The sequence below is a fragment of the Vanessa atalanta genome, chromosome 7 (assembly GCF_905147765.1).
Source record: "Vanessa atalanta chromosome 7, ilVanAtal1.2, whole genome shotgun sequence".
NCBI classification, from domain to species: domain Eukaryota; kingdom Metazoa; phylum Arthropoda; class Insecta; order Lepidoptera; family Nymphalidae; genus Vanessa; species Vanessa atalanta.
Window position 1 is genome coordinate 7718503 of NC_061877.1, and position 12234 is coordinate 7730736.

General features: G+C 28.0%; 1 protein-coding gene across 1 annotated transcript in view; it reads right to left on the reverse strand.

Annotated features, from left to right (window-relative positions):
• LOC125065100 overlaps positions 1-6229 on the reverse strand; it is a 54483-nt gene extending 48254 nt beyond the window's left edge. Inside the window, exon 1 of the mRNA XM_047672526.1 lies at positions 5614-6229. Coding sequence (XP_047528482.1) covers positions 5614-5902 — 289 coding nt within the window. The 5' untranslated portion in view covers positions 5903-6229. The remainder of the gene's footprint in view (positions 1-5613) is intronic.
• Positions 6230-12234: the final 6005 nt, after the last annotated feature.

The window sequence follows — 12234 nt, forward strand, 5'->3', positions numbered from 1 at the left end:
GAAATAATAATTTATACGAGTGGTGGTGACAATGCTGGCACAATTTCTTGGCTCTCGTGTAGGAATAAAATAAAATATTATGTGTAAAAAATGTCCTACAAATCATTAAATTATTATAACTGATTGCAATATTTTGTGTTTTTGTTGTAAATAGTCATTTTTTTAAATAAAAATATGCCACGAAAAACGAAGTAAGTGGATTAGCGTCTCCACCATATGGTGTAAACAGGAGGGTACGCAGAATTTATTGCCAGCGAATCGCCGAAAAATTGCATCATAAGCCCTGTTGCACACTTAAACGGATTCTTAACGCCTTGTCGAACTTTTAATAACGATTTTTTCAATATCTTTGGTCCATGAAAGTTGGCGCATACATACTGTTAATCAAATTGTATTATAGTCGTAACGATAACGATACTGTCCACAATTTTTCAGATTAAGTTAATTATAATATTTGACATTCTCTATTTTTATTTTTATGGAATGTTCCGTTCATTTTAGAAATTTATTATAGAATTGATTTAGCAATATATACACTATTTATCTTCATGTAAATGAATTTATTTTTAAATCGTTTAAATGTAAGTACGTTAAAGGAGTAAAACTCGTAAACTGATATTCAAGTTCACTGAAAGAAAGTTTGACTTTTATGTATTTCAAGAATCAGTTCGGCATGTTGAGACATACCAGTAACCAGTCAGTCCCGTCGTTTCAGCGCGAGTGTATAATTAGCGTGGGTTTTTAAAGGTCATTGTCACAGCCTCGCTGCATAGACAGATCAGAATTAAAATCGGTCTATTGTTCTTTACTTCTCAGTGGACCTATTGTTAACTTATTCAACGTGTACCATAACTATGAAGTAATAATAACTATATTAAATACATTATATACATACATACAATATATATTATACATTAAAACACACTTTTTTTGTGCCAAAAAGTGCTTTCATGTCTTGTAATGATTAATGAATACAGCAATTGAATACGTTGTGCGCGTTCTTTTGATGAACATTTCTTTATATCGTCTAAAAGTCATACTATTTGATATTTATATGATTATTTTACACCTTGTAATATTGAGGAATCTACCCAGTATAAAGTAGATTAACAAAATATCACCTTAATTAATATTTGTTTTAAGCGATACATGCACAGGAAGTATTATAAAATGACCACTGATTAAATCAAAACGAATAGGGTGGTACTATTAGTTTTGATTACAGTTTTGATACAACATTGGGTAATACTTTGGTCCTCCATAGAAAACGATCTACCAGTCCAATAGTAAATGTTAATGTTTACGAAACCCCGAGGTCGATTGTAAAAGCTAGCATTTATTAGATAATAATTTATCGTTCTAGCAATGTATTCCTTATAGAACCTGGCTATAATTGTAAATAAATCAAACTTAACTGAAGCAATTAGTCCTGTTAACTGCTACTGATAATGTATACAGTGTTTAAACGACGCCGACAGTGATGACAGTTGTGCCTTTAGAATGTTTTTTCTCGTAATATTTTTTTACGATAATAATAATAGCATATGAAGTATCAAATATATCATATTAGGGTACATTTTTTTTTAATTATTCAATAGTTCATTGATTTTGATCCGTGTGAGTTTTATTAGAGTTAAGTTTCTCATGTAAAATAGTGAGGAACTTATCAATAAGATTATTTGTCTCACACAATGTACATTGCAAAATTATTTTGGGTTTGTAACACAATAGTTTACATTAGTGAAAGCTACCTGGCTGGCACCATTCTTAGAATTTTTGAATAACAAAAACTACTCTTCCCTTTTAGTGGTTCTCATAATGACGGATGAGAGGGGTGAACATCTCAAGAGTAGTTTTTGCCGCCTCTTGTATTTCTAGTGCCCGATAACAAAACCCAGAAATAAACGACTCATAAAAATTGAATCCCGTGTTACTTTTAAAATTATACTTAAAATTGTCGACTGTGATAATTTAACTTAGTCGTTGTTGCTATATCAATATATGCTAATAATATACGCGAAGTCTAGTAAACACCTAGTTGCGCGTTTTTAAATATACATAGATAGGTAAAATAAAAGTATTATACTATACGTTTTGCACATTGCGATTTTTCTCGTACTCAGACAATCTATGACCCGTTGCTAATACGCATCTTATCGCTCGCTACGACAGTTTTCGTTAGGATTTTTTAATTGTTCCGATCGATACGAGCGAGTACCTACTATAAGCACGGTGATATTTGGCCTTTTTTTTTTGTAAATTATACAGCCGATTTGTTTAAACTTTTTATCTTTACCTACAGCAAAATGGACTAGGTTAAATGTATAAATTTATACGGTTTAAGTTATAGTATTACACATGTAAATACAATATGAAATATTCTTTAATAATATTGTTTTTATGCCTTTATGAATGACGGAGCTTTTCTGATGGAATAATAAACATAACTTACTTGGGTATGAAAGTCTTTAGGTACGTATAAAGCCGTTAGACTTAAGCTGGGGTTCAGATTACACGACGAAGACTTGCTCAATACGGAGTGACAGCAGTCATTCAATAGCTTGCAAAACTATACCGCTACGAGGAAAGGTACTATTGGGGGCGTAAGGTGACACCGTTGACTGTGGCATTAGGTGATCAGTCATTTGGTTTCGATCGCAAACATAATAAAATAACTAATTAACTTTGGAAATGATACGTGGAAGTATAAACTCGAGTCACCTGAGTCGACTTTAAATAATACAATATGAACATATTATATTAAGTTTCATTATTGTTTGATTCCTACAATTAAATATGTACTTACCACATGAAAGGTCACATTATAATAACGCAGTATAATTTAAAATTTTCAACCTTGAAATGGACTAAGAATCTTAATTAATCACTATGCATAAATATCAAAACGTATTATTAAATAAAATACTATGAATATATATGTTGCCTTTAAGATTAAATTATAATAAAAATTAAGGTCATGTCACATTAAACGTGATATAAAGTTCTCAAAGGAATTTTGTTTAACAAACTAGTACAGAGTTTTATTGCTATATAGTTTGTTTTATTTTATAACTTAAATGCCAGTATCACTAACCGAAGAACTCTTTATAATATTTCTGATATGAAAATTAAAGACGAAGTAATTTTTGTTATTATTTTTATCATAGTTTCAGTATTTTTCCTTTTTTGTTAAACATTATAATACCTAATATTATAAACGCGAAAGTTTGCATGTTGGTTGCTCTGTGGTTCCAGCTAAGTAGCATAAAGCCTATATATCCCATCTCAACCCGTGGGTGTCGTTAGAACCAACTATGGAAATATTTGTTAAGTGCATCCATCAATCGACCACGTAAGCGTATCAACCAACAGAATAGAGCCCGGCTACCAACCCACTGAGAACAAAGTTTGCAGTTTACACACTGCGCCAAACTTTAATTGGATAAGGACAAGGAATGATGATGATGGTAGCTCAGATTGAATCCAACCAATCGGATTATAAAAAAAATCGTCAAAATTATTATTTTTTCAAATTAATTACCCCTAGTGAAGCACGGTTGCAGCTGGTAGTATTTACTAATGACAATTATTGTATAATAATCAAAAGTTCAGAAAATTTATAATCTCGTACGGTAAAATTTTATTTTTATTTATACGATCATGTCTTATGGCATCTCAAATGCGGGCCACGGGAACTATAATTTACATCAAGCAAAGTATCATAGGCATGTACAATTTATATGACACGGTCACATCCTCTCATCTAAAGATCATTATCTAATTGTTTAATTTAAAAATACTTGCTACTTTACCCTGATTGAATTTATTCCCTTGATGTCCCAAAGAATTACCATTCTTTGTTAAGAAGTATTTTTACTAAAAATATATTTTGTTAATTTTTGTTTAAAATTGCACTAACAATCTGTAAATACTATATATAGGAATAAGGCTGTTGCGTAAATGCAAACATAGTCTCGTATTGTATTCTGAGGCCGAATGGACCTACTTGGACCAAAGATACATAAATCAACTACGGAAAACCGAAAGTAAACCCTCACTATTTCTTATGTTTGGATAATTTCGGTACAAGAAATAAATAATAAAGAAGAAAAAATTGCAAATGATGTTAATGCAAACTAAAATACTGACTATAATATTATCTTGTCGATTGCGGTGTTTTTACTTTTTGTTCAAATTCCATTTATGCATATCTGATTTCGCAAGCGCTTAATTAATTCTTACGCTATGAACTCGTTTCCTAGTTACAAAGAAAGTTGATAAAGGCTTTATCGTACATTGAACTCATGCGTTAACAAAGTTAATATAATTCTACCTTGTTTGTTATATTTTAATTATCTACTTAAAGATAATTTTGGCTACAAAATAAATTTTAATTTGTATCAAAGTTTATTTAAATAAAATTTAATTTAATTTGTTCAAGAACTTTGATCGCACAGCACACCATGCTTCAAGGAAATCAATTCTTAGTACAAAAATCTATATATTAATATATATTTAAAGATTTTCTATGTGTATAATTTCCACATGAGCTATGAGATAACATATATGGGATTTTATGATTATTTTTAGGATTTATGTACGTTACTCAGTCAAGTGTTAGGAATATTGTTTATCTTTCATAAAGAGCTCCCTCATCTGTTCTTTTTCAAGTTCAATGTTGCCTGGTTGTCTCTACACATTTATAAATAGTGACAATTAATATTCCGACGTTACGCTGTATAAACATGCTGTTTTAGAACAACAAAGTATGCCTAAAGGTTTACCTGTTCATTAAATACAGTCGTAACTGATAATACAGCAGTAGGCAACGAAAGTTAATGTTTTAGATAATAACTCGGACACGATGATCCACACAAATCATTGCTTTGAAGTATAGTATAAATAGTTAAGCGGTTAAGATCGTGTGCGGTGCCGGCTTCATCATTGAATGGTCTTGAAATTATCTCAAAAGTTTTTATGGTCTGCATTGGAATCTGGATGTTTTTTCCCATTGCGGGCCGCTCGAACGCCCAAACAGGTTTTTAGATAGCGCTCAGTAATGCATCAAGCTGGAACTTTTTGTAAAGGCGGCATGCTTAAGGAGTGCGATGTAATGAGATTTCCAAATGTTCATTTTATTACATTTATAAATAATGGTAAAAGTCAACTTAAATGTAATCGCAAAAAATTATAGGTATCGTATTTAATATCGCATCGCATTGATTCCCTGAACATACCTATCTGTTTTTATACTTAATCGGACTTCTAATTAAATTTCGAGCGCCATGTCAATCTTGATTTGTTTAGTTTGTATAGCGATTTTTTTGTTTAGATGAACTATTGGTTAATATTATTACTTACAACATTTTTTTTATTTAGTTTAAGTATATAGTACTTAAATATTATATTATGTACGACTCTAAAAGCTAACGTTTTTATATGTTATATTGTATTTTTACGTTTCTGCAACATAATTTTACTTATCGATGTTAATTTTGAAGTTGGTATCGTTTAAAACTATTTAAATGTATAAATTTTGATAGAAAATATCTACGATTGTCAGATAAAAGTTTAATACTAGTCAATTAGTTATATGTTTAATAAATTACTTACGAACTGGTACTATCTTGGGGTCATACTTTTCGACAAGCTCGTGAATTTTTTCGATCTTCGTTCGCGCAACCTTCGACCTCTCAGTTATTCCTTCAAGCTGTGACGTGAGTTCACTGAAGATATCTTCAGCCAGAAGAACTAGAGAGGCAAGTTGTCGTAGCGCATTACTTAAAGTGCAGTTGGTCACTGCTTGAAGTTCCTCATCCGTGACCCTCGGCTTTCCGTCCTCATCTCGCAAACTCGTTCGTGAGAGAAACTTCGGCTCTACCACGCGTTGCACGAAAGGCATCTCAAAAGAAGTTCCCAAAACACTTAAACAGCTTACTTATCCATTCCCGCGCCGCGAATTCAACGTAATTCCGTCATCCATTCAATACACCACACAAAAAATGTCAGGTAACTGCCACTTTGAATCAACCGACATCCTAACCGACAAACTTTCACTAACTTTATTTTATTGTGTTAATTACAATTACTTTATTAGCAGAAGTGGTCATTAAAGAAAGTACTTTGTTCATAAAAGTGAATCAAAAAAGTTTGTTACAAACTTTTCATATCGACGATATCCCGCCATTTTTATAGACACACTACAACATCAAGCTATGACCGAAGCTGCCGGTCCAATGAATATAAGTGAATGAAGACGGTGAGTGTTGCTATCGTTTTCGTTCTTTAAATTGACGACTGTTTTTAATCATTTAATGCTCAAAATAAATAAATAAAATATATTTTATGTTAGAAAGAACACAAAATATTGAAATTAAATATTTAAAAAAATATATTAAATTATTAAATATTACGTTGTATATTATCAGAAAATAATATACTAGTTACATGAAAAAGTATTTTATTATTAATAGACTATTCTTTTTTATTTTGATATAAATAAGTATTTTTTTAAAAAAATCTCTATTTTACATATTTTGGGTAATCTGTAAAATGATGGTAACATTCTCAATTGAAAAATTGTTAGCAGTGCCATCTAGCGAAAATTTGAAAGACTTTGTCTTAACACATTACATACTTTAGACACTACTAGATGGCATAATGAGACAATCATTGATTTTGAAAAAAATAAACCTTTTTAGTTATATCACTTTTATTATTAAATTTTGTGGTTTCTGCAAACAAAATTTTATTAAAAACTAAATAAATTAATTAAGTGCTTATTAAAATTATTAATGCTTTTTGTTGAAATAGTTTATAAGGGAAGCAATAGGTGGCATTACTAAAGATTAGTAAATAGTTCCATAATTTTCTAATAGATGGCAGTAATTTACAACTGACATCTTATTACTTTAATAAAATTATTCAGAGTTTTATTTTGCTTTCTAATAAAAAATTATGAAATATTAGGAATTTTAAATATCAATAGGCTATAATTATACTTTAATAAGTCACATTTCATTTTAAGAACTAACTACAACGATGTTTATGAATATGAATAAGTCGCTGCAATAATATTACGTATGTATACGGGATAAGAAATATGTAAAAAGAGGAACTTTTAACTCTTTCTTTTATTAAATTATATTTATATATATTATTAACACCTGTTTGCCTGTTTGTATTTGCAACTAAATGTATTTAAGGGAAAGAGCAAAAGCTATTTTCTTAACCTATATTTTTCCAATTTTTCGTGTAATATTATATCGAGTCTCGACCAATACTCGATTTTAATCAATAGTAAATCAGAGAATTTTGTCATAAAAGAAAATTAAAATTTATATGATTTAAATATTTCTTATAGCGTACCATAAAAGTTTAAGTATGTTTCAGCTAGCTGTATCAACTTCGCATAGCTATATAAAATTAACCTCAATACTTACATTTCTAAAATAATTAATTATAAATAAATATTTTAATATCTGTGCCTGTGCTGCCGCTCATGAGTCTTTTAAAAGTGTTTACTTTAATATCTACCTACCTAATTTAGTTCTGGGTCTAAATTGCAAAAATATACAGTTGTTGTTATTTATAAGAAATACTTTAAAAATTATATTATATAATAACTTGAGTTAAATTCGTGTATTAATATTTTTAAATAATATATCGTAAATATTAGAAAAAATATGCTATGCCATTGCATATGATAAATCGTGCCGTAGTCATATAGGAAATTTTGGACTACGTTAAATAAGTATGTTAATGTCTACATTTTAAAAATTTTAACATATTTGAAAACAATAAATAAAGTAAAGTTATATATTATGCATATTTATCAAAATCGGTTTCGCGTGAATCGTAAAAAATCGTAAAAACAAATGAGACTTCAGTCTTTATAATTTAGTTTTTATACTTAACTACTATTCATACTGATTAAAAGGTTATTTATTCGACTATAACAAACAGAGTCATTGTTTTTTTGCTTGTTAGTACTTGTGGGGGCAGAGATTAAAGTATTAGGTACCCACAACTATTAATCTAAGGCTTTAATTTGTGCCGAGAGGGCACGACGGATGGTTTCGTCAATGTCACGTGCGAATCTAAGTACTAAATGACATTTTAAATTGAACTCACAGCCTAAACTGGTGAGGTCTAATATGATATATTTTTTCATTTTTAAGCCGGGTGACATATATAGTATACCGTGACTGAGGTTGCATGTCTGTATGGGCTAAGCAGGTTACCAATAACTTTATAATAACTAAATTTAGAAAATTTAGAAGGTTTCTAAATGCTTCTGACGGGTTATTCCATCGGGTGCACGGCTAGTAAATAATGAACTTACAGTCTACAGTACTCAATAAAAATGAAAAAAATACTTTAGCACAAAAAATAATGTATTTTATTTTATAACAAAGCGTTTTTCACAATATATAGATAACATACTACGTATATAATTATATTATATTGCTACGTAATTATTAAATCTTCTATTGATTCTAACAATAGTCTAGCGTATAACATTCATTAGCAACAAATATTTCAAATATTAACTAATAAATTAACTACTACAATGAATTACAGTCACTTACTTATTATTTTCTATAACATCAATAAGTTATGATTGAATAGTGGTATAATTTATCTGAGATAGAGTACATTGGAATGCGTACAATTGCAGTAGGGCACGGTTAACAATTATCGACTATTCTATACGAGTAGGTTAACAAAATAAATGAATAACAATATTTATAAATAAATACTCGGTACAAGCTATAAATCATGCTGTAACATGTTAAATTAAATGTTAGTTATGTATTAGTCTATTTTCTACACTTTGATAACTAAGGTTATTTTTATCATTATAGAACAAAATTATTTAGCTACTATTATAAATATCAAACAGCTACTTTGATGCGGTAGGGAGATTTAGAGAGTACGAAGTTTCACGAAGAGTAAGTATGCTACGAATGGCACGAAGGCAGAAAATTATTAAGTTTATTAAAAGTAGTGTTTCATTTTATTTATTACATAGCGTGTTTTAGTGTTACGAGGGTATGGCAAGAATTTAATATTACTGTTTTATCCTTTTTTTGTATTAAGATTGATGAAATATCCTACTGATATACATACTTGGACATCTTACTTGAATTGAATGGTTATATCTTCAGAAATATTAAAAATCTCTACAATGTAAAGTCAAAATTTTCTGTATGGACTAACCACAACATGGCCTAGACACAGACAATCAAAGTTTAATGACAAGGTCACAAGACTTTACACAACTACAAAAAATCAAATGTTAAGGTAAGTGATAAAAGGTTGAAGCCGATGTTAGTGATGATGATTCGAGAATAATAACATCGAACATCTTTAGTAAAATTACCTACAATTACATTATTATTTTATGTTTTATAGTCTTTAATTTAAAAAATAATAATCTTATATTCTAATTCCAAACTATTATAGGATTACAATTTGTCTTAATTAGTGGCAGTTACATGACTTACGACTAGAATTACTAGAATATTTTTCTAAAAAAAATATATAAGTATATAATCTAAGTAAGATATATATGTTGAATAATAGTTTTAAAAATGTTTAATGTCTGTAAATAGCGTATGAATTATTTATGTATTTATTTCAATACAATAAATTCAACTATTGAGAATATTCACTCAACTAATTTTTAGCCTCACTATTTGCTTTCATATTTTTTTATCTTATGATATATTTATTAAAAACAGTCTTAAAACTAACGCCCATTAAACATTACTGATTTCATATGACTATAATAAAAGTCGAGATTGACATAAATTAAAAGGTAAATGTACCATATTACAGGATGTAAGGCAAAATTAGCCTTTCCGTTTGATTTATAAATGATTCCGAAATATTTATGATTTTTTTAATACATGTTGTTTTGATAATTGTGTAACTTTAAAGTTTATAGATTAACTAGATAATCAAATAAAATTACATAAAAACAGTATTTATTCTATACCTTCACAAATACAATTCTATTAAAGATCTTATAGGATTAAGTCTTTTGTATTTTCCTTTTTTATAACTAAGTAATTTTTGGTTTGGTTATTTCATTTAATCTTGTTCTTAAAAACGCAAATATCCAATCTTAATTCTGACTACAGAAAGCAATACTTCACCTACAATATACTTCGATACGCGGAATTAGAAACATAAATAAAAATTCATGTAGTTTATTCCGGGAACTATAAACACGGCATACCGTTAGCAGAGAATGATTAATTGTTTAATAATATAAAAGAGAAAAATAAAAAACAACGATTCCTGAAATGTGACGTGGTATTTCCTAATTGTAATATTTTAAAATGAAAATCAAAGGTAACGAAAAATAATTCTTATTTTTGTGATTATTGATATGGCCAATTATATTTCTGAAGTGAGATAAGCACTCTCAAATAACTATAAGTAGCTAAGTTGTCATATGATTGAAGACTAGAAATATGGCAAAGATCGAAAGACTTTTAGATTATATTTTTTATTGTGAGCCATTTTTTAGTCAACATTTATTTTACCTAACTTTTTTCATAATTTTAAAAACACCCATAATAGTGTACATTTACCTCAATTAGTAGAAAATTCATGTTTATTCGACATAGATACTATCAATATAAATTCAAAGAGTCAAAAACTATTAGTTCTGAAACATACATCTATATAATAATATTAAAGCAAACCTACTAAAAAAAGTTTAAGGTGAGATTCAGTATTTGTATTAAAATCTGCGTTAATGTTACGATATTATTATAAGTTTATGTTATTTTACATACTATTCAAACATTGAACACATATAAAATGGCGTTATCATTCATGTACGATTATTGCAGCTTATACCTACATACATTTCGGTCTAAGGAATATTAATAATGCAACTACGATGGCCCACGTTGACAAGACACAGACAAAGCGAAAGCCTCTGTAAAATCTGGTATTAATGTATTAAAGGGATAGGATGGTCTAAGGATATGTATCTAACGACTAGTAACACTAAGAAGAATAATATTAGATAAACATTTTCACAATTACAAGGAAACGTCTATACCGTGTTCACTATCAAAATAATAAATAAATATATTAAATAAAAGATACAATATTTAACACTTTGAATATACAATTTTTAAATTTAAAATTGATTAATTATAATATATATAGGCCTATATATATACACATATAAATAGAAAAATTCAATCACCTTGTAAATAATTAATTACATTTAAATAAAAAATATTTTGATAAATTTATTGCCTAGATATTGATATATTTGATATATATATATATATATATATATATATGTATCAAATATATAGTAGTATATCAATTTTGATTTTAGATATTTATATTAGACAATAAAAGGTACTATCATAACATTTTATTTAAATGTAATTTTATTTAAAAGGTGATTTGATTTTTCTATTGATATAATTTGTAAAATAATACGCGATAATTATATCTTATTCAATACTTATTTCCTTTTATTGAAATATTTATTGTGTTTTGTTATTTAATAAATGTTTAGTAAATAATATCAATGACAGCAATTAAAAAAAACAGAAGTAGATATTATAATACGATATGTTTTCTCATAATAAATAAAACAAATATAAATAGCTTAGACTATCATAATATTTATTTTTTAGGACAACTTTTTCAAATCAAAATGAAAACTTTAAGTTCTTTAATGGTGAAACATTCTTCCTCTGAGTTGCTTTGTTGATATATCGAATCTTGAAGGTGAACAGGGTATTGTAAGTTTGTGTCTATTATTTTTGTCCGTCATCATTATTGTATAATTATACTATTCAATAGTTAAATGATCTAAACACTTACCAAAAAAACTACGACTACGATATGCCCACACGAAATGTATGTGTTATGTTTACTTTATTAATAATGTTATTAAAACGACTACTAATAACGATTCTATAAAATGCAACCATTGATTTGTTTTGCACATATTGATTTGTTTTTCATATACTGAAAGTATGATATGTCATATAGAAAATAAGCAGATCGGTACTGATATAATAGATTCAGATATTCTTAGAAAATTATTAATATTCTTAAAGTAACAAAATTGTAAATACAAAATAAAAACAATTTGAAAACGAAAAATAAATAAGAAATATAATATTTAAATTATTTTATATTTAAAAAAATACTTTATATATCTTTCTAGTACATGTTACGTTAAAC